General features: G+C 42.8%; 4 protein-coding genes and 1 long non-coding RNA gene across 8 annotated transcripts; 2 read left to right on the forward strand and 3 right to left on the reverse strand.

Moving 5' to 3' along the window:
- Window positions 1-1,729: 1,729 nt before the first annotated feature.
- On the forward strand, window positions 1,730-4,275 carry LOC121794139 (cationic amino acid transporter 9, chloroplastic-like). 3 transcript variants are annotated; one of them, XM_042192194.1, is made up of 8 exons: window positions 1,733-2,298; window positions 2,412-2,588; window positions 2,681-2,905; window positions 2,984-3,160; window positions 3,237-3,476; window positions 3,576-3,665; window positions 3,739-3,828; window positions 3,995-4,275. In XM_042192194.1, exons 1-8 carry the CDS (start codon window positions 1,996-1,998, stop codon window positions 4,013-4,015), a joined length of 1,323 nt encoding a protein of 440 aa, XP_042048128.1. In that variant the 5' UTR covers window positions 1,733-1,995; the 3' UTR covers window positions 4,016-4,275. The 3 variants fall into 3 exon arrangements, with proteins under 3 accessions (XP_042048110.1, XP_042048128.1, XP_042048119.1); XM_042192185.1 differs by having other exon boundaries at window positions 1,734-2,298; window positions 3,739-3,834; XM_042192176.1 differs by having other exon boundaries at window positions 1,730-2,298; window positions 3,739-4,275.
- Window positions 4,276-4,398: 123 nt separating this feature from the next.
- Window positions 4,399-5,876, reverse strand: LOC121794157 (peptidyl-prolyl cis-trans isomerase FKBP20-2, chloroplastic-like). Of its 2 annotated transcripts, none has more exons than XM_042192204.1 (7): window positions 5,720-5,876; window positions 5,531-5,606; window positions 5,263-5,456; window positions 5,087-5,196; window positions 4,881-4,989; window positions 4,726-4,802; window positions 4,399-4,640 (listed from the first exon to the last, which is right to left on the reverse strand). In XM_042192204.1, the coding sequence occupies exons 1-7, from the start codon at window positions 5,766-5,768 to the stop codon at window positions 4,521-4,523; spliced, it is 735 nt and encodes a 244-aa protein (XP_042048138.1). In that variant the 5' UTR covers window positions 5,769-5,876; the 3' UTR covers window positions 4,399-4,520. The 2 variants fall into 2 exon arrangements, with proteins under 2 accessions (XP_042048138.1, XP_042048143.1); XM_042192209.1 differs by having other exon boundaries at window positions 5,263-5,449; window positions 5,720-5,783.
- Window positions 5,877-6,655: 779 nt separating this feature from the next.
- On the reverse strand, window positions 6,656-15,131 carry LOC121809017 (phosphatidylglycerophosphate phosphatase PTPMT2-like). Its single transcript, XM_042209571.1, has 7 exons — window positions 14,519-15,131; window positions 9,078-9,236; window positions 8,153-8,275; window positions 7,704-7,797; window positions 7,515-7,597; window positions 7,330-7,419; window positions 6,656-7,223 (listed from the first exon to the last, which is right to left on the reverse strand). Exons 1-7 carry the CDS (start codon window positions 14,567-14,569, stop codon window positions 6,888-6,890), a joined length of 936 nt encoding a protein of 311 aa, XP_042065505.1. The 5' UTR covers window positions 14,570-15,131; the 3' UTR covers window positions 6,656-6,887.
- On the forward strand, window positions 9,170-15,006 carry LOC121809025. The gene is made up of 2 exons (XR_006052237.1): window positions 9,170-9,251; window positions 14,101-15,006. It is a non-coding gene; the product is annotated as an uncharacterized LOC121809025 (long non-coding RNA).
- A 2,730-nt stretch (window positions 15,132-17,861) lies between the features above and the next one.
- Window positions 17,862-19,842, reverse strand: LOC121794172. Its single transcript, XM_042192222.1, has one exon. It carries the CDS (start codon window positions 19,719-19,721, stop codon window positions 18,063-18,065), a length of 1,659 nt encoding a protein of 552 aa, XP_042048156.1. The 5' UTR covers window positions 19,722-19,842; the 3' UTR covers window positions 17,862-18,062.
- Between the last annotated feature and the right edge of the window lie 175 nt (window positions 19,843-20,017).

Genomic DNA, 20,017 nt, shown 5'->3' on the forward strand with positions numbered 1-20,017 from the left:
CGTTGGGGACGGCCACGCCGTGGCTTGGACCGGCTTCATTATCGTCGTTGGCCCAATCCGTCAGTTGTACACCTTCATCTTCGACAATCATGTTGTGCATGATAATACATGCGTACATTATATCAGCAATGCAGTCGACGTGCCACAAACGCGTTGGACCCCTAACCGCCGCCCATCGAGCCTGGAGCACACCAAATGCGCGCTCCACGTCCTTGCGCGCGGACTCCTGCAGTGCCGCAAAGTAGGCCTTCTTCTCATCTCCTGGGCATCGGATCGTCTTCACAAAGACAGGCCACCTAGGGTATATCCCATCCGCCAAGTAGTAGCCCATATCATGTCGGTTGCCGTTGGCGACAAAACTGATGGCCGGACCGACGCCCTGGCACTGCTCGTTGAATAGGGGCGACGAGTTGAGGACGTTTAGGTCGTTGTTTGAACCGGCTATCCCAAAATACGCATGCCAAATCCACAGTCGGTAATCAGCTACGGCCTCGAGGATCATCGTGGGATTCTTTCCCTTGTAGCCGGTCGTGTAGAACCCCTTCCAGGCAGCGGGACAGTTCCTCCACTCCCAATGCATACAATCTATGCTGCCTAACATTCCCGGGAACACATGCTGCTCCCCATGCATCCTCAGCAGATCCCGTCAATCTTCGCGGGTAGGCTTTCGGAGATACTGATCACCGAATACTTCAATCACGGCTTGACAGAAATACTTCAAACATTCCAGGGAAGTCGTCTCACCGATGTGGAGGTACTCGTCCCACATGTCTGCCGCGCCTCCGTAAGCCAACTGCCAGATTGCCGCAGTGCACTTTTGAATTGGTGTGTGGCCGGGTTTGCCAGCAGCATCGTGCCTGAAGCGGAAATACAGATATCGCTGCTCCAAGGCGTTAACAATACGCATAAACATGGCTCTGCTCATCCTAAAACGTCGCTTGAAAATGTTGGCGTTGAACCGCGGCTCCTCTGCGAAGTAGTCTTCGTATAGGCGCTGATGTGCAGCTACGTGATCACGATCAATCGCTTGTCGGCGATGGACAACTGGCCGAGGTCGAGGTACCGCCGGCTGCAAGGCTCTTTGCATCCATTGGTCTATCCCGCGGTTGGTATATGCCTCAAACGCTTCGGCCATTCGACGTTCGTACTCCTCAGCGTCCCCCCACTACCTCCACTACCATCTCCCGCGTTACTTATTTCTCGGTGTTGATCTTGTATAGAAATTAAGATAGAAAGAGTACTCGTTAATACAAGTGGTGCGAATGAAAATGAAGTGCAAATCGCGTATATATACTGTCTCGAAAATAAAAAAAAAAAAAACCGCTGGGCGATGCGCTGGGTGATCCCGACGCTGCAATGGCGCCGAGCGGATCGCCCAGTGCATCGCCCAGCGCCCGTCGACCGCCTAGCGCTAGGCGATTTTTAATTCTGAAAAACCGCTCGGCGGTTTTCGGAAGCTGCAATGGTTCGCCTAGCGACCGCCTAGCGCCGGCGCTCGGCTAGGCGGTGCGCTAGGCGCCATTGTGGATAGCCTTACTGCACTTCACTTGTAGACAGTAGTATTATTTTATTAAATAAAGTTTTTTATAGCTTTAAAGTAGGTACGCATTAATTTCGAATTTCGCTAATTAGCTTTTAGGAATTTAATGGCGAAATCTATGGCTAAGAGATAGATTGATTAATGCGTTTAATCGCAATAACGTTATTTATCATTTTGAATCGGCAATTTCTTGGTATTATGCTATGATTGAATTTGAATGTGAAAAGTAATACACTTGAAATTCAGCCGACGATATTATTTGGAAAGGATTTCCAGATTTCTACTTTAAGTAACTGAGCTTATTGCACCAAATCCCTAATTGAAAAGTAAATCCTCTGTTTGCTACTGCAGGAGTTACACTTAGCTTCATCATTGCAGGAGCATCTTGTGTTCTGAATGCTCTCTGTTATGCTGAACTAGCTTCTCGTTTGCCCGCGGTTGTTGGGGGAGCATACATGTACGCTTACTCGGCTTTCAACGAGCTCACAGCTTTTTTAGTGTTTACTCAGCTGATGCTCGACTATCATATTGGTGCTGCTAGCATAGCGCGTAGCTTAGCTGGCTATTGGGTTTCTGTATTGGAGCTCATTCCCTTTCTCAACGATAACATTCCAAGTTGGGCTGGGCATGGCGACACATTTCTTCATTTATTCTCGATTAACATCTTTGCTCCAATCATTCTAGGCCTCCTCACGGTAGTGCTGTGTCGGGGTGTAGGAGAGTCTTCCATATTGAACTCAATCATGACCGTGACAAAGGTTACCCATCCAGCATTCTTTCTCTTCTCCTAAACTTCTTCAACTTATGTTTCTGGCAAACTTTCATACATTTGGTGAGTACAATGTTTGATAGAACACGAAATCTTGTGCAGGTACTCATTGTTATCTTTGTCATAATTGTTGGATCCTTTAAGGTTGACGATGCGAATTGGTCTCCCTTTGCACCAAATGGTGCCAAGTCAATATTGACAGGAGCAACTGTGGTCTTCTTTGCATATGTAGGATTTGATGCAGTTGCTAATTCTGCGGAAGAATCCAAGAGACCACAGGTATGCGGAATGAACATACGCCTTCACATTTCACCACTGTATAAGTGTGAATGTTAAACTGATACGTAGTGTCCCGGAACTTGATCTTTCAGAGGGATTTACCATTAGGCATCATTGGCAGCCTCATGATCTGTGTCGGGTTGTATATCGCTGTTTGCTTAGTGATTACTGGAATGGTTCCGTACGAACATCTAGGAGAAGAAGCACCTTTGGCTAATGCTTTCACCTCCAAGGGCTTGAAGTATGTCTCAGTCCTAATTAGCTGCGGTGCGATTGCTGGACTTACAACAACACTCTTAGTTGGGCTCTACGTTCAGGTATATCTTGTCTGAAGTTATGTTTCAATCGGTAATTTTTCTGGTCTTGCAGTTCCTAAGTGATTCGCGTTCTGCCAGTCTCGGTTATATCTCGGACTTGGAAGAGACGGTTTACTACCAGCTATATTTGCCAAAGTCCACCCGATGCGACAAACTCCAGTTCATTCACAAGTTTGGGTTGGTCTTATTGCTAGCATTTTGGCAGGTTTTCTTAATGTTCATGTGCTCTCACACGTTCTCTCAGTTGGATCCTTGGTAAGTAGTAGTAGAAACTTATTGCTGTTTTATCCAGAATCGGAAGACCTATAATCGGGTGAATTGTTTGTCACAGACAGGGTATTCAGTTGTTTCAGCATGTGTGGTTACCCTACGCTGGAAGGACAATAAGATATCTAACTCGGATTCTACTAAGCATATTTCTAATAGGGCGGAAGGCATCTTTTGCCTCATTGCAATTGCCTGTTGCGGTTGTGCTACTGGCATCCTCTTCCGATTTGGTGCTTCATTTGTTTACCTCATAATAGCTTCTGTGATCGCAGTGTCTGCTGGTGCAACTCTCTACCTACGACAAGTAAGCTATGACACACCGGGACTTGTACATTGGTCACGAATAATCTCTTCATCCTTATACCAGTTCACTTTTCACACTACATGTTGCTTCTTCTGGCAGGCTTATACTGATCCACCGGGTTTTTCTTGTCCCGGAGTTCCAATACTTCCGTCAATCAGCATTTTCATCAATATCTTTTTATTCGCTCAGGTATTTCAGAAACATGAAATCACAGTAGTGAATGAATTTGGAGAAACATTTGAATTTGTAATTGGTTTTGCAGCTCCACTATGAAGCCTGGGTGAGATTTGTTGTCCTCAACATTGTTTCACTCAGCGTTTATGCATTTTACGGCCAGTTTCACGCCAAACCTGTAACTGTAAGTCCAACTATGTATATAAATGAATACAAGAGCATAAAACACTTTCACCTACCTCACTTTTTACTAATATTCCAAAATACTTTCTCCACTGTAAAACCACCATTGCTGGCCTGCTTCTGCTGTATTTTCGTTTTGACGTCGACATGTTTACTCTTAGGGTTCTGCTGGTGAAGTTTAGATTCGTAACTAATGACTGGGCCTTTTCAGCGATCACGGTATCGATTCCATTATATGTAACTCTTTTCTCATTGTTGTTGTATGCATTATTGTAATTGTTGTATTCTCGAGTCCATCTCCATCAGTTACACACTTATGAATCAAAATAATATATCGTCCCAACGATCTTGTAAATTGTAAATTTGATTTTGAGCACGGCATGCATTTATACTTGTGTACATAAATGATATTATTTATGATATTATTTATGATATTATTTAAAGAAATTAAGCACACTTATGTAAGCACCTTATGTGAGTTTGTTATGGTATTTATGATATTATTTAAAGAAATTAAGCACTAAACATAATTAAAAATTGTAGTATTGTGAATTGTGCACGCACCTTAGCGGTGAAATTAGTGGCGGAGCTAGCATTTTGATAATGAGGGCTTAGCAATTCTATATCAAATGAATTAATTCTACAACTGAATTACTTACTAGCTAATGAATTGCTGAGTCTTTCTCCTCAAGAACAAACAACATCAGAATAAAAGCCAATCGTCCTCCTCGTGCAATCTTGGATGCTTAGCAATTCTATATCAAAAACTTCATACTGCTTGGAGCTGAAAAAAGTGGAAGGTCCAACCTGCAAGAACACAGTGTGGCTATATGAAAAAAAACAAAAACAAAAAACAAAAACACAGTTTATACTTAATCAAAGTGAGACTTACTGGTGGACCTAGCTCTGGAGGGATGATTATCCTCCGTTTCCCTCCCGGCTTCATGTCTTTGATTCCTTCCTCGAATCCTGTCACCAAACTTTAGTTTCTCTCTCTCTCTGATAAAACCTTATATTATGAAGCTCAGCTCAGCTCAGCTCAACTACCTGGGATTAATCCATTAGTACCAAGTCGAACTTTGGCAGGAGAGCCTTGCAAGTACGTGCTGTCTATACGTCTCCCCGACTCATTATAGCCAACATAGTGAAACGTCACCTGCCATGGAGAACAACCTTGAGATAGCACCAATCAATCAACTACTACTTGAACAAAAGCAATCCAAAGTGGTAAAGAAAGTAAAGCGAAACCAAACCTGCTGGCCATCCTTAGGGCAATCACCTTGACCGGGTGCAATATCCCACAACACGAGACCTGAGTCACGCGTAACATAGTAGTCCGGTGCCACTACTCTAACCTGGAAACCTGAAGCATGAAGATGAGTTTAATACATGGAAAGGCAGAAATGTGGTGTGAAAAGAAGAAAGAAACCTTCTCTGAGAAAACTCGGGAAGTCATCAGGCACATTATTCTCCCTCTGAATCCGCTTGTTCTGCTCAAGCAGGCGCCTCTCATCGAACGGGGTCTGCTTCTTCGTCTTTCCGGAGGATGGCAATGCTGCCGACATGGCACCTGATCCAGCAAGGAAAGTGAAGAAGAGCCTCCTCCCCATTTTTTCCTGGTCTCTACCATGTAAAGGTTCTCACATAAGCTAGCAACAAGTAAATCCCAAATGGAAAACAGAGACATTTATACATACATTTGGCAGGCACAAGATGGTGCTCTGTTTTGAGGCCAAGAGGATCCATGGGATTGATAGATTACAAGAGTATTACCTGCCACAACATAATCACTTCAATACAACAACAAGAACAGGGCAATCATGTGTGTCATATTAATGTCCAATTAATAATTTCTAGAGAGAGAGAGAGGAGAGTGGGAGACTTACAAGGAAAATAATTAGGAGTGGAGGGCAATGAGGAAGAGACGAAAGTCATAGCCTTGATCTTATCCTTGATTTGTTGTGCCCAAAAATCTCAAGGTTTTTTCTCCAGCAACAATGGCCGGCTATGGCTGCTCTCCATCTTTATCTTCTCTCTCATTCTGTTATAGATATACTTCCACGATTTTTACTTTTCAACTAAAATCGCTAGAAAAACAAAACGATTTTTGCGTGGTTGCGTTTTTAAATTGCAGTTAGGTAGATATTTTTATAGGATCAAATTGCAGAAAAAAAAATAGTAATGATTTTTTTTTTCATTCTGATCAGTTCCGTAATTAAAAATATTAGCTGTAAAATAATTTTAACCCTTTTTTTCAATTTTAATTTTTATAATAGGTAAACTGCTAAAAAATCATGAATTTTGGTCGGTCCTACAATTTTTAAGATCAGATGTAGACAATATGAATTTTAAACATTTTGTACTTCACGGGCAATCTCGTTCTCACTGGATTTGCAGATGTCACCATTAAATATAATTTCACCCAAATTAGACATGTGAAAAAATAGAAAAAAATGTTTAAATTGATGATTTTTTATTTACCAAATTAGATCCCAAGGGAAAATTAAGTAAAAGGTTAAAGTTCATGATTTTATGGTCGATTTTTAAATTTGCAGGGACAAACCACAATTTGATCCAAAAAAAAATTCAGTAATTTTCCATTTCTATAATTAGAGTGTTTCATTGGGATGTTAATATGTCATAGCATGAGCCTCATTCATTGTAATCAAAATATTATCTTGGGTTCGTTTGATATACTACTCCATATTAAATTCATCGTATTGCAATGTTACTTGTTCACAAACTTAATATTTCCTTCCACGTTACACCCTCAAATTACGTTAAGCAAGTGAATTTGGTCGTTATTTGTTGTCCAAACACAATTAGCATAAATACTGCTTTGAAAACCCAAAGGCTTATACATATATATATAAATATTTTTGTAGTTGCTCAACTCCAAGTTACATGACAAAATAAAAACACCACAACCTCTGTGACTCTACACTTACCAAATCCGGTAACTCTTCTTCGGCAACTGTACTCATACATAGATCCCTCTCACCACCATCAGCAAAAAACCAACCCCATCTTTATTCCCTAACCTCTCACCCTCCATCAATAAACATGTATGTCCACCCCCACACTCCTCCTTGACCCTGTCTGGCAACGAACCCACAGGTACGACAGCCTCGATATAGCTGCTTGGCTCACAAACTGCACCTTGCAAGCAAGGTTTATTTCACTCATCATCTTCTCGCCCGCTTCCCCTGATTCATGGTTTTCTTCGTATCCATCAAGGTCTGATTCAGTGATCAACACCAATGAGTTGTCGTCAAACTCTTCCGCATCGGCTCTCTCAGTCTCAGGTAAGCTCAAAGTGGTTATTGGAGCATTTACCACACGACTCTCGGCCCCGGATTTTTTCAACCCATGGTAATAATCTTCCACACCCTGTGTTTTGCCAAGGAAAAGATAAAATGCTACATCACTTCCGATTGATTAATGTAAGTATTAAAATTAACGGAACACTTGTCGCGCATCATACAATTAATCATACCTGCCGCTGGGAGGAGGCCAACAAGACCCTTGGCCGGATGGATCTCACATACTCGAATGCAGCTCCTGGTGTCATTTCCTTGTGTTTAACCTGTTATTGAAGGTTAGATTTTGAAAGAACACAAAATCTATAAAACAAAACTGGATTTTGTAATCATGTGAAAATTCTTGGATTAGGTAACATACAAGGTAACAGAGAACAATTGTAGTGCTGCGTCCTCGGCCAGCCTTACAGTGAACATATGTAGTTTTTCCACAAAGTGCATTGGCTGAAACGGACACACGTGTATATGTGAGAGTGTGGCACAATCTAGTCGATAGTAGGAACATAAAATTAGGGTATGAAAAATGTGTTATGTGACTAACACAACTTACCATGGATAAATTCTACAGCTTGGCATATATCCCTTTGCGAGGGAGCAAAAAGGTAATCTCTTGTGGGAATCAGCAAGTGGTCAATGCCGTGATCCTTCAAAGAGAAGATGAAACACATTATTCAACATAAACAACAGCTGATGAGAAAACAACCAACTTGGATCACATGATAACATTTTATCTAATACTCCAAATTTGATACTTTAACAAGATTAGACTTCCCACTTTCATTCAAGTTCAAATCAATGGCGTCATATTATAAATATTCTCTTGTCTTTCAAAGCTTCTTCTCCAGCATGTCAGCCAAATTGGATTTAATAGCTAAATCCTTACCAAGCTGGACATGAGGTGAAAATATACTATGTTTGTGATGCGGTTGAACTTGCCTAGTTTAAAAAATTTGAGAAAAAATGTAAATTATTGGTTAAGTGAGAGTAAAACAATCTTACATGATATAGTGAACAGGGAACTAAAGTCTCATATGATTCATTTAAAGTAACAACCCCGCCTACGCCAAGAGCTTTCAAGCGTGGCACATCAGTTGGAAATGGAACAGCTCCGAGCAAAACATACTGGAAAAATAGAAAAAACAATTTAGGCCACCAACTTGCCACAAAGGCGGGAAGAAAGAATAATATGAGCGTAAATGGAAAAAAAACATGCCATTTACTTAAGAAATTTAAAAAAAAAAAAACTATGGTGTAGAAAGTTCAAATGTTTTAGCTCATGGATAGAACTCTGCATATCATGCATTTCTATTGTTTTAGCAGGTTGATATAATTTTCGCTAAAAGTTACAAGAGTCTAACAACAGTCACAAAAAAGAATAATCTAAAACGAACGGAAAATATGCAGAAATTTTTTCACACGCGTAACTCCTAAAAGGAATAGCTCAACCAACAGTGGAACACACAAACAGTAAGATCTAAAATAGAGATAAGAATCTTCAATCGTGAGGAGTTTCCTTTGTTCTTGCTTACTGCATATCCATGTTAACCTGATTTCTTTGAAGAAACTACCTAAATACACCACTAAATTTACTCAGATACCCTAAAAGGAAGTCGTATCCTTTAAATGGACTGAACCTCGAGAAACAAAACAAAGTGCATCCTCTAGAGCCATCAGTAGACAAGGCTCTGTCTTTGCTATTAAAAGTGAGACTTTGTTTCCAGACAGAAAAAAGAACAACACACTACAATTACATTTCCAACAGAGTAATACTAATATTCATACTTCCAAATCAACAAAAAATAACATAAATTCATGGAAAAACAACAATACAAACAAGGAACCAGAAATACAGCCATAAAACTATAACAAATCAGAAATGGAGTTAAATGAACACAGAATTCGAATCAAGAGTTAATATATATACCTCATCAACCCTATCCCACCACCGGAACTCGGACTGAACCTTATTCCTGACAACATTATACAACAATGTTGGATAGAAAAGAGCACGAGCACCCGCCCCGACCAACAGCCTTTTTGGGTCCCAAACGATTAAATCACCTTCACAAAGATCACCACACACTTTGATAGAGATTAGGTGAGTGATTATCAAGGGAGCACGAGAAGTACTCGATGAGATATGTGGAGGTAGAATTTCCCGATATGATGTGAAAGAGAAAGGCTCGGCTATTATTCAATAGTTATGAAAAATGAACACAAAGAGGAATCCTCGAAGAGGCCTACGATACTACGATCGTCCAATACCAAATTCCCAACGTGATTTTCACCATTGTGGAGATTCAATATATAGACTTACAATGAGAAAATTCAGCAACAACTAACAAACTAAATTCAAATTCAAATTACAACTAAAGAAGCTGCAACAAACTAACTACCAGCCGAGATATTTGCGCCTCCCTTTTGACCACGCCTACTCCTCCTCTGTTTCCTCCGAAATCGCTGGCCAAGTGACTTGGCGGTTCCCCCGTTTGTAGACCCTCCAAACCGTATCAACTGCCCCGTCGGACGAAACAGCCTTGTCCTCAAGGCGGAAGTAAGGGAACTGACCCCGCAAATCTGCCGTGTCCATCCACGTGGCCTCGTCAGGAGGGAGGTTCGACCATTTGACCAAAACCTGTTCAACCTGGACACCGTCCCGCATGACCATCCTTCGCTGCAAAATTTCCTCCGGTAAGATAGGTGGTTCAGCACCGAACAGAGCCTCAGGCAGATCTGTCTCCGGGGTGGTTCTGCCAATTGCCCGTTTTAGCAGAGAAACGTGGAATACCGGGTGAATACGGGAGCCGGCTGGAAGCTTCAAACGGTATGCCGCTGTACCCATGCGTTCCTCGACCCGGAAAGGCCCAAAGAATCGGGGAGCAAGCTTCCTATTTGCTGCTGTGAATAACGTCGACTGACGGTATGGCCGGAACTTGAGATAAACTAAGTCGCCGACAGCATATTCCACATCCCTGCGATGCTTATTGGCAGCACAAACCATCCTTTGCTGGGCGCGAAGCAGATGTTGGCGGAGGAGGCCCAGCGCTGCATCGCGAGACTGAAGGGACTCTACGACAGCCTGGGCTCGAACCTCACCCGGCAAGTGAATTGTTGGCGGTGGGCGACCGTACACTATCTCGAACGGGGTGGTCCCCGAGGCGGAATGTGTACTCGTATTGTAACAGTATTCTGCCCACGCGAGCCATTTGTGCCATTGCTTGGGGCGCTCGGAAGAGAAGCAGCGCAAGTATGTTTGGAGGCAACGGTTGAGCACCTCAGTTTGGCCGTCTGTTTCCGGATGGTAGGCGGAGCTCATGCGGAGTTTTGTGCCCGTGGCACGGAATAGTTCTCGCCAAAAGGAGCTCAAGAAAATCGGGTCCCGATCAGAAACGATGGAGCTCGGAATTCCGTGCAAACGAACCACTTCCTTGTTAAAAAGTTCGGCGACTTGCTTGGCGGAGAAGGGGTGGCGGAGGGCAATGAAATGAGCATATTTTGATAGTCGATCCACCACCACAAGCACACAATCAACGCCCCCGGATTTGGGCAACCCCGAGAGAAAATCCATACTTAGATCCTCCCAAACCCGCTCCGGGATGGGTAACGGCACAAGCAGACCCGCCGGCGCCTTAGTATCGGCTTTGCTTCTCTGACATGTTGCACAGGCAGCAACAAATTGTGTGACATGTTTCATCATCCCGGGCCAATAGACATTCGACGCCAATCGCCTATAAGTGCGGTATGCCCCAGTGTGACCGCCCGAGGGGGTAATGTGATATTCCGCCATGAGCTTTTGGATCCAAGGTGAATTTGCAGGTATTACAATGCGACCTTTGTAGAAAAGAATGTCGTGAACTAACTGAAAGTGAGGTTTGGACTGCCGCCCTTCCTCCAGATCAGCCTTGATCGCGCCGAGGTTGGGGTCGTCGGACAGCGCAGCCTGGACAGTTGACCATTCAGGCCAGGTAGGTCGGGACAGAGCCGAAAACTCGACGCACTCTTCGTCCCTCCGGGATAAAGCATCGGCTGCTTTGTTTAGCTTGCCATCTTTGTAAATGATAGAGAAATCGTAACCGAGCAATTTTGCCGCCCAATTTTGCTGTGCAGGTGTGGAAAGAGGTTGGGCCAAGAGTTGCCTCAAGCTCCGCTGATCGGTGTGCACCACAAACCGACGCCCAAGCAGATACGGTCGCCAATGGTGGATGGCGAGAACCAACGCCATTAACTCCTTCTCATATGCTGATTTGGCTAGCCACCGGGAGGACAAGGTTTTGCTAAAATAGGCCACAGGCTGCCTATCTTGCATGAGGACAGCCCCCAGACCGCGCCCCGACGCATCGCATTCGATGACAAACTCCCTGGAGAAATCAGGCATCCTTAACAAGGGAGCCGACGTGAGGGCCTCCTTCAAAGCCGTGAATGCCTGTTCCGCTTCGGCCGGCCACGCCCATCTCTGCTTCTTGCTGTCGTCTGCTGGTTTTTTAAGCAACTGAGTGAGGGGTGCCGCGATCTTGCCATAGTCGCGAATGAATCGACGGTAGTAACCCGTTAAGCCAAGGAAACCACGGACAGTTTTGAGAGACGTCGGCGTTGGCCAACGCAGCACGGCCGAGACCTTGGAGGGGTCCATGCTTACTCCTGCGCTGGACACCACGTGCCCCAGGTACTCCACCTGGCGACGAGCAAGGAGACACTTCTTCGGGTTCACGACGAGCGAGTGAGCTTCTAGGGCCCTGAAAACCTGCCGAAGATGCTCCAAATGTGCATCCCAAGAGGCACTGTAGACTAATATGTCGTCGAAAAAAACCAGGACAAACTTGCGAAGGGAGGGTCGGAATATGTCGTTCATGAGGCTTTGAAATGTGGCGGGTGCATTGGTCAACCCGAACGGCATAACGAGGAACTCGTAATGGCCAGAATGTGTGCGAAAAGCCGTTTTGTGCACATCCGGGGCTGCCACTCTGATCTGATGGTACCCGGCTTTGAGATCCAACTTGCTGAACCAAATAGAGCCATGGAGCTCATCTAGCAGCTCCTGAATTACCGGAATTGGGTATTTGTCCGGCACGGTGCGCTTATTCAGCTCGCGATAATCCACGCAAAATCGCCATGAGCCGTCTTTCTTGCGGACCAGGAGCACCGGGCTGGAGTAGGGACTAGTACTTGGCTGTATGACCCCAGAAGCGAGCATTTCCTCCACTAAACGCTCCATCTCGTCCTTCTGCATATGATTATATCGGTATGGCCGGACTGATACTGGTTGGGAGCTGGGTTTAAGTGTGATCCGGTGGTCAGTGTGGCGAGCAGGGGGCAGCGTCGTCGGCTGCTGGATGACCGAGGGGAATCCCTCCACCAACGCATGTAGCTGGGACCGTGCGGCTGGTGGCAAGGAGGGATCAAACCCGAATTCCGTGGGCGTGTCCCCACCCATCATCGAATGCAACACCCAACAAGAATCACCGTCGTCAAGTGTGTTGATGTCGTGGGAGGAACAAGCCTTGCGAGTAAGAGTAGGATCGCCCTCAATAGTCACCAAGCGATCTTGGACCGAAAATATCATGGAGGATCGCTGCCAGTTGGCTGTAACATCACCGAGGGAGGCTAGCCATGTGACCCCCAAAATGATGTCTATGTTTCGTAGGGGAAACACATAGCAAGATATGGAGAATAACTCCGAAGCGAGCTGGAGGGGCACAGCGTGACAGAGTCCCGAGGTGCGGACCCTGGATCCGTCCCCCAGCGTGACTGCATAAGAAGCGGTCGGGGTGATAGGCAGTTGGAGACGAGTGGCCAGCTGATCTGAAATAAAGCAATGGCTTGCTCCGCTATCCACCATTATGAGGACTTTTTCTTGGTCGATATTCCCGAAGAGCTTCATAGTATGGGAAGTATCAAGACCGTTGAACGATAACTCCGATAGTTTCAGCTCCAATCCTACATCCTCCATGTTGAGCGTGTCGTCCTCACTAGAGTCAGTCAGGGGCTCGTCGTTGTCGATGATGAATACGTTAAGCGTCTTTGGCGGGCAGCGGTGGGCAGGGCCGAACTTCAGGCCACACCGAAAACACGTGCCTGCCGCAATATGCTTCCTGTATTCTTCGGAGGACATGTTCCGAAAACGACGAGAGGGTGGGCGGTTTGAGCCAGTCGCCGAGAGGGAAGTAGGGGTGTACGAGGTTGGTCTCTGACTCGACTGGTGCATCTGTGGGGCAGGGCCGACTGTGGCAGCACCGGTTGGTTGAGTTCCGGCCAACTGGTCAAGCTGGAGAGCCATCTGCACTGCATCGGAGTAAGAGGTAATATTTGCTGCCTTCATATGCATTCGTACCTCTGGGCGTAAGGCTGCCAAGAAAAATCCCAGATATTGGTGATCTGAGAGGTCACCTATTTGGGCGAGCCTAGCTTCGAAAGCAGCTACAAATTCGACGAGAGAACCGTCGTGGCGCGTGGAAGCAAAGGCTTCATAACTATCCAACGCCATTTTGTCGCCGAAGCGTTTCATGAGTTCTTGCTGAAAACGGTCCCATGTCAAGGCCGGAAGGCGGCGCCGTAAAAGCTGGTACCACGGCAAGGCTGGACCTGCCAATGCCACCATCGCTACACCCAAACGTTTCTCCAATGGAATATTTGACACCAAGAAATACTGCTCCGCACGCGCAAGCCATGCGATCGCATCAGTTCCGTCGAATGTCGGAATTGTGAGTGGGGGACTGCTCCCCGAAGCTGCTTCAGTTGTTTGTGGATCGTTGTTAGTCACCGGGTCGGTGGACCTGTTCGCGAACCCCTCTGCAAGGGTCGCTCGGACCTCAAGCATAAAGGTGCCAAGTTTTGCATCAATTGCCGACAGCTGTTTTTCCAGATCTCCAGTCACCTTCTCTAATCCTTCCAACCGTGTGTCCGTATTGCGTGTATTCACCATCGTCACCGCACCAATTGATAGAGATTAGGTGAGTGATTATCAAGGGAGCACGAGAAGTACTCGATGAGATATGTGGAGGTAGAATTTCCCGATATGATGTGAAAGAGAAAGGCTCGGCTATTATTCAATAGTTATGAAAAATGAACACAAAGAGGAATCCTCGAAGAGGCCTACGATACTACGATCGTCCAATACCAAATTCCCAACGTGATTTTCACCATTGTGGAGATTCAATATATAGACTTACAATGAGAAAATTCAGCAACAACTAACAAACTAAATTCAAATTCAAATTACAACTAAAGAAGCTGCAACAAACTAACTACCAGCCGAGATATTTGCGCCTCCCTTTTGACCACGCCTACTCCTCCTCTGTTTCCTCCGAAATCGCTGGCCAAGTGACTTGGCGGTTCCCCCGTTTGTAGACCCTCCAAACCGTATCACACTTGCTGCTCACCGCACTCAGAATCCCCCTCTTTCAATTCCTCAATATACATCTCAGTTTACAAACTCAACAATCCAAATTCAACCCCAACCAAGAGACAAATCAAGAAAAGAAACACTCTGCACAATACCAATTAAACACAACAGCAACAGAACCGTCGAGAAATTCACATAAAAAATCAGACTTCTCACGAAATGATCAAAACCCCAAATAAGCCCCACACCAAAACCTAATTCGAAAATCAACAAAACCACTATAAATTATTATTTATAAAAAAGAAGAAAAACACACCAGCCCTTCACCTCGAACATCAACAACAGCAACAACAACAAAATCTCCTATTTCCCTTAATCCTACACCAACTCTGATAATCCCGAGAAATAGAATGGAAATCGGGGTAAAAAATGGGCATGTTCAAACAACTAAGACACGAAAACTAAACCCCGAAAAAGATCGAATTAGATGAAATTGCTCGAAGATGAAGAAAAGTAAATTGGGGAAGTATGCAAGGAGAGGTAATGGTTGTTGGATGTAGTTTTCTTACAAAGTGCGTGCGCCAAAACTAAACCAAATTCAGCGAAAAAAGGTTACTTCAGTTTTTCTCCATCTCACAATCTTATTCTCTTCTAATTTTAACAATTAAATTGTGATTTAAATAGCTCATTTATAAATCCGGTTTGCTGTCTGCAATTAAACCGGATATTCTTGTCAATGGAAAATATTTCGTAATCTTTTTCTCTCATAAAATTTCCTTTATTCAAATTCGAAAGATCTGCTGTCATATTTGGAGAAAGAGGAATGCTATCTTTGATCAATTTAGCACCATTTTTTAATTTCTAAATGGAATTGCAATGCCTCTTTTTTTATTTATTTTGTATAATGTTTTCAAAATAACTATATATTCTTATAGCCCTATTTCCTCTATTTTCTTCGAGGAATATTTAAAGATCTCGTATTAAATGATTATAAATGCCATATATTATTCGTGAGGGACTATTAATCACAAAAAATTGGTGTTGAATTTATTGTTTTTGAGAAATGGTTGGTGTGTCCAAAATTCATGATTCTGGTATCTTATTTACAGGGATGTCAGTGTAGCCCGCAACCCGTGGGTTGGCCCGAATAGCCCGCCAAATTTATAGGGTTAGGGCTGCAAAATTTCTAGCCCGATAAAATTAAAATCCGATTAGTCTGCACTCGATTAACCTGCAACCTGTTATGACCAGACCCGAAAACCCGATAAAATTTTTGTTATCCTATTTTTTTACTGCTAGTTCGACATTTTATTGATTAATTTTATAAATATAGATAACACTCTCAATTTTATATTAAATATATAAAATACTATATTCTATTTTCATTAATATAATAATTGATAAATAAATTAAAAACTACAAATTCACTAAAAATATATTTATATTTCTAAAACATGCATTAAAATTTCACGAAATATCTCAAATATTAGCATTTGATCATGTTTATGATTGAATTTAAGCATATATCTCAAATTTATCATAATTAAATATTTTACGTTTTATGAAAATAATTAATTTTCATCATTATTTATTGGATTGATCGCATGTTAATCATATCGGTAGCAACCCGATTAACCCGTTGGGCTAGCCCGAAACCCGAGCTTTTAGGGTTATGATTGAACGTTTATATCCCGAAAGAAATCACAACCCGATTAGTCTGCACCCGATTAACCCGTAATCCGGTAAAATTGGCCCGAAACTTGATGGGCCGACCCGATTGACATCCCTAGTTATTTCATTTAGTACTATATAGCTGAAGACATTAATATAGTAGTAGTACATTATAATTTATTGCAATTGTGACTTTTCCATGATGTCTTTTAAATGAGTTAGTCGTTTCGGGTTTGTTTAGTGTGTTCTTTTAACCCTTTGCGAATACTTTGCAGGTTATTATACAAAAATAAAGTTTACAATAGCATTGTAACATTCACATATTTTATTATATGAGCAGGAAACATTGTAAAGGAGATAGTGTAGAATCAGAGCACATCAATGATCAATCTAATAAGAAACAATGATTAATGATTTATTCTCTAATTAACAAAAATAAAACTATTATGTCATGCAACGTGAGATGAGACTGTGTCTCAATTTCCTTTTACAGTATATCGCATGATATTGGCAGGTTTGTTTGAAAATTCTATCAAAATAATTTGTTTTGTAGTATATTGTTTTTTTATTTAAAATAGGTGTAATGGAAAAGTACTCAGTGTTGGCATATTACAATTTACAACATGAGATTTTATAAATAAAATCAGATTCATTATGAAATTAAAAAAATATGGAATATTAGACCATAAGTTGATATAGCATAATCAATCTGGGTGTGTTATATTGCTAACTTTTTAAGTTGCTAACTATGTTAACTCATCAATGCAATGTATTAAAAATGTCAACATATAATATCAACATAATTTATTAAAATGTCAACAAAATTATGTGTTGACATTTTAAAGTCATTATGTTGATATTTTTAATTCACTATGTTGATGAGTTAGCAGAGTTAGCAACTTAAGAAAGTTAGCAATTGATCACACCACTCAATCTATATATATGTCACAATTAATTACTTGGCTTGGTAGGAAAGAAAAACACTTTTAACCGTTTGTGCAAATTTGGGTTTAACTCGATTTATGTAAGTAAAAAAAATAGTATCGATTAATACTACTCCTATAAGGTATCAATTCAGTTCATCTCATGTACTCAACCACAAAATATTGTTTGAATATAAATAAGTACTAAATTTTTTTCAACAAATTACTACTATTGGTTTTTATATACTCCTACCTTACAACAATCACTGAACTAGAAACAAGCATGTCCAAATATTTGGAAGTCTTAATAAACTCTCAATTCTTTTCACCATTCACAAACAATAGTAGAAGAAGTCCATGATTCTCAATTCTGCAACCTTATATCACTTGCCTGCTGCTATTCTAACAAAGCTAACAACCCGAGTGTCGTGTCCGTTGCAACTTCGTCTACATCGTCTTCAACATCATTCCTACAGCTAAAGTCGAACCATTAAAAGAAAATGCCCTCAAACAAATGGTTGGCAACTTGGCATGAAACTGATCAAAGATGAAGTTTTGTCAGTGGAGTCGAGCTATTCTGATCATCGAACACTTGCTCATAAGCACGCAATATGGGTGTCATAGGCTACATGATCATACAAGAATACAGTGAACAAAATGCAGAACAGAATCCATCATATGAAATTTATCAGCATATGCTGGCAGTTATGAGCCGTTACTCAGACAAAGAATCATCATCTACAAATAGTAAACCAGCAATAGGCACTTGGATACATAATTATAAACATAATATCTCCGTGGTATGGTGCTATGATTGATCATATAAATAAAAAATCAGTCGGATACATATTTACAGAGCGAAAAAATTAAAAAATACGATGCTGGGCTGATATAATCTCAGCTTCCAGCTACTAATCACACAAACTTACAGCTGCAAGCACAGCAGCACAAGCCTTCGAATAACCTAGACTACTTGCTACCAGCCACTGTGACCTTCCACAGATGAAGTTGAAGCCTTTTGGCACCTTATTTGCTCTCTGAACTTGGCTATAAACTCATCAGCCTTTCTATCAACTTCACTCCCAAGTTCTCCATCAGTGTCAATGCTAGGTCGAGTTTCATCCTTGGCCGAAGTCTTGTCAAACCATATCTCTCCATCTACAGACTTAGTAGAACTAAGGTCATCAACATCATGTTTCTCTTCACTCTGGACCTCAGGAAGAGTTGGTTTTGGCTTCGGCATAGAGAATATACGACCATATTCTTGGTTTTGATGGTCAGGGGGAATTTCCGGTTCTTCTCTTCCTTTAATCAAAGAATTCACTACTTCAGATTTGATGAACCTCCTCCCAACCCTGCCTTCACCTCGATTAGGGCAATGCTCCTTCTGATTTATGTCGTATCTCTTTGGTTTGATTGTCCTAACCGACTTAGCTCTCGCTGGAACCTTAGAAAGGGGTGATGACTTCACATCACTTTCCAAAGATTCAATAGCTTGTTTACCTTTTCTCACTTCCTCTTCAACACTAGAGCTTTCAAGGCTGTTTTCCAAATCCCCAACACTGTCCATGTCCGAGGAAGCACTATTGCTAAAGGGGTCAGAATCTATGGAGTCTGCTTTCGAATGTGAGGCAGCAAACACCCTTTCCCTCTCCAAATTTTCGACTTTCGAGCTTCTCAACTCAGGAGTACTCGAAAACTTCCAACCACGAAGTGGCCTCCTAGACTTGAGATGCTCAAACTCAAATTCCCCAACAGAGTGAGGCCTACTATGTGCAGGTAGCTTGGAAACATCCTCCTCATCTTCCACCCTCCCCGATCTCGAGCACCAAGGGATTGGGCTCGTTGATCGCCCAGCAACTTCCTCAAACCTCTTGTCCAAATTCACAGGAACCATACCCCTAATCTTAACAACAGCCCTAGCAGCATCATCATCATCATCATTAATATCATCATTTCCCTTAGCCTCATATTTGTTACAACTAAACTCATTCCCATTTTTGAATTCTTTCTCATCACTATCAGTACTATCCATAGCTCTTGACCTCAAACTCCTAATGGGCAAATTCAATGGCTTAAAATCAGAGCTTCCACCAACAAAACACTTAGCATTAGAGACAACTACCAAAGATTCACCTTTCGTATAACGCGAGTGCCACGCTCGATCCCCACCCCCCTCATCCTCACCATCCCGCACTAAAGATCTAATCTTTACACCACTAGGCACTGCTACACATTCATCATTTCCTAAAAACTGATAATCACCACAATTAGCATAATTATCAGGCAACATATCATTTTCATACCCATGGTCGAAAATTGAAGTAATGTGAGAAATCCCAGATAAATAGGAGTCGGTTGCAGATTTATCGGGGACGAATTGAAAAGCTCGTCTGGCGAAGAGGCCGTAGGAGACGGCGATTCCGATGAAGAGGAGGTGGATAATCTCCCAGAAACCGGCGAAGACGGTTGGAGGGATGAAGGCGGGGGCTTGGGAAGGAAATAGCGGAATGGCGAGAAGGAGAAAGACGATAATGAGGGATTTGAAGAGGGCGTTTGAATCGGACTTACTTGGTGGAGGTGTGAAGGGAGAGAAATTGGGCGGTGGCGCTGCTGCTGCTGCTGCTGCTGCCATTGTTGAAATGCGGATTGGGTGAAGACGAAGTAAAGGAGACTTACTTGCAAAGGTAAAAGGGGAAAAGCAGAAGCTTGTGCTAGAGAGAGGAGAGGAGAGAGAGGAGAGGAGAGGAGAGGGAAGGTGGAGTGAGTGGGTTACCAATTTTTTGAAAAAAGGTGAAACAACAATTAGAGCATCGTTAACGCTGCTGGCCGGGCCGCAAATCGCGAGTCCCGGCCCGTCCTACGCGTTAGACGGGAGAGAGTCACGGCCTGGGCAGGTCCCGGGGCCGCATTCCCAGCCTGGTGACCGTC

The sequence above is a fragment of the Salvia splendens genome, chromosome 1 (genome assembly GCF_004379255.2).
Source record: "Salvia splendens isolate huo1 chromosome 1, SspV2, whole genome shotgun sequence".
NCBI lineage: Eukaryota > Viridiplantae > Streptophyta > Magnoliopsida > Lamiales > Lamiaceae > Salvia > Salvia splendens.

Bases quoted from the DNA above. Each gene is read 5' to 3' on its own strand.
- LOC121794139 (XM_042192176.1), top strand. From the start codon at position 1,996: ATGTACGCTTACTCGGCTTTCAACGAGCTCACAGCTTTTTTAGTGTTT. The intron at 2,906-2,983 runs GTATATCTTGTC...GCGTTCTGCCAG, and splicing joins TAGTTGGGCTCTACGTTCAG to TCTCGGTTATATCTCGGACT. The intron at 3,161-3,236 runs GTAAGTAGTAGT...TGTTTGTCACAG, and splicing joins TTCTCTCAGTTGGATCCTTG to ACAGGGTATTCAGTTGTTTC.
- LOC121794157 (XM_042192204.1), bottom strand. From the start codon at position 5,768: ATGACTTTCGTCTCTTCCTCATTGCCCTCCACTCCTAATTATTTTCCT. The intron at 4,990-5,086 runs GTTTGGTTTCGC...TCTCCATGGCAG, and splicing joins GCCCTAAGGATGGCCAGCAG to GTGACGTTTCACTATGTTGG. The intron at 4,803-4,880 runs GTAGTTGAGCTG...GTTTGGTGACAG, and splicing joins TACTAATGGATTAATCCCAG to GATTCGAGGAAGGAATCAAA.
- LOC121809017 (XM_042209571.1), bottom strand. From the start codon at position 14,569: ATGTATATTGAGGAATTGAAAGAGGGGGATTCTGAGTGCGGTGAGCAG. The intron at 9,237-14,518 runs GTGTGATACGGT...ATCTCTATCAAA, and splicing joins CTGAGTGCGGTGAGCAGCAA to GTGTGTGGTGATCTTTGTGA. The intron at 7,420-7,514 runs GTATGTTACCTA...CTTCAATAACAG, and splicing joins CAATTGTTCTCTGTTACCTT to GTTAAACACAAGGAAATGAC.
- LOC121794172 (XM_042192222.1), bottom strand. From the start codon at position 19,721: ATGGCAGCAGCAGCAGCAGCAGCAGCGCCACCGCCCAATTTCTCTCCC.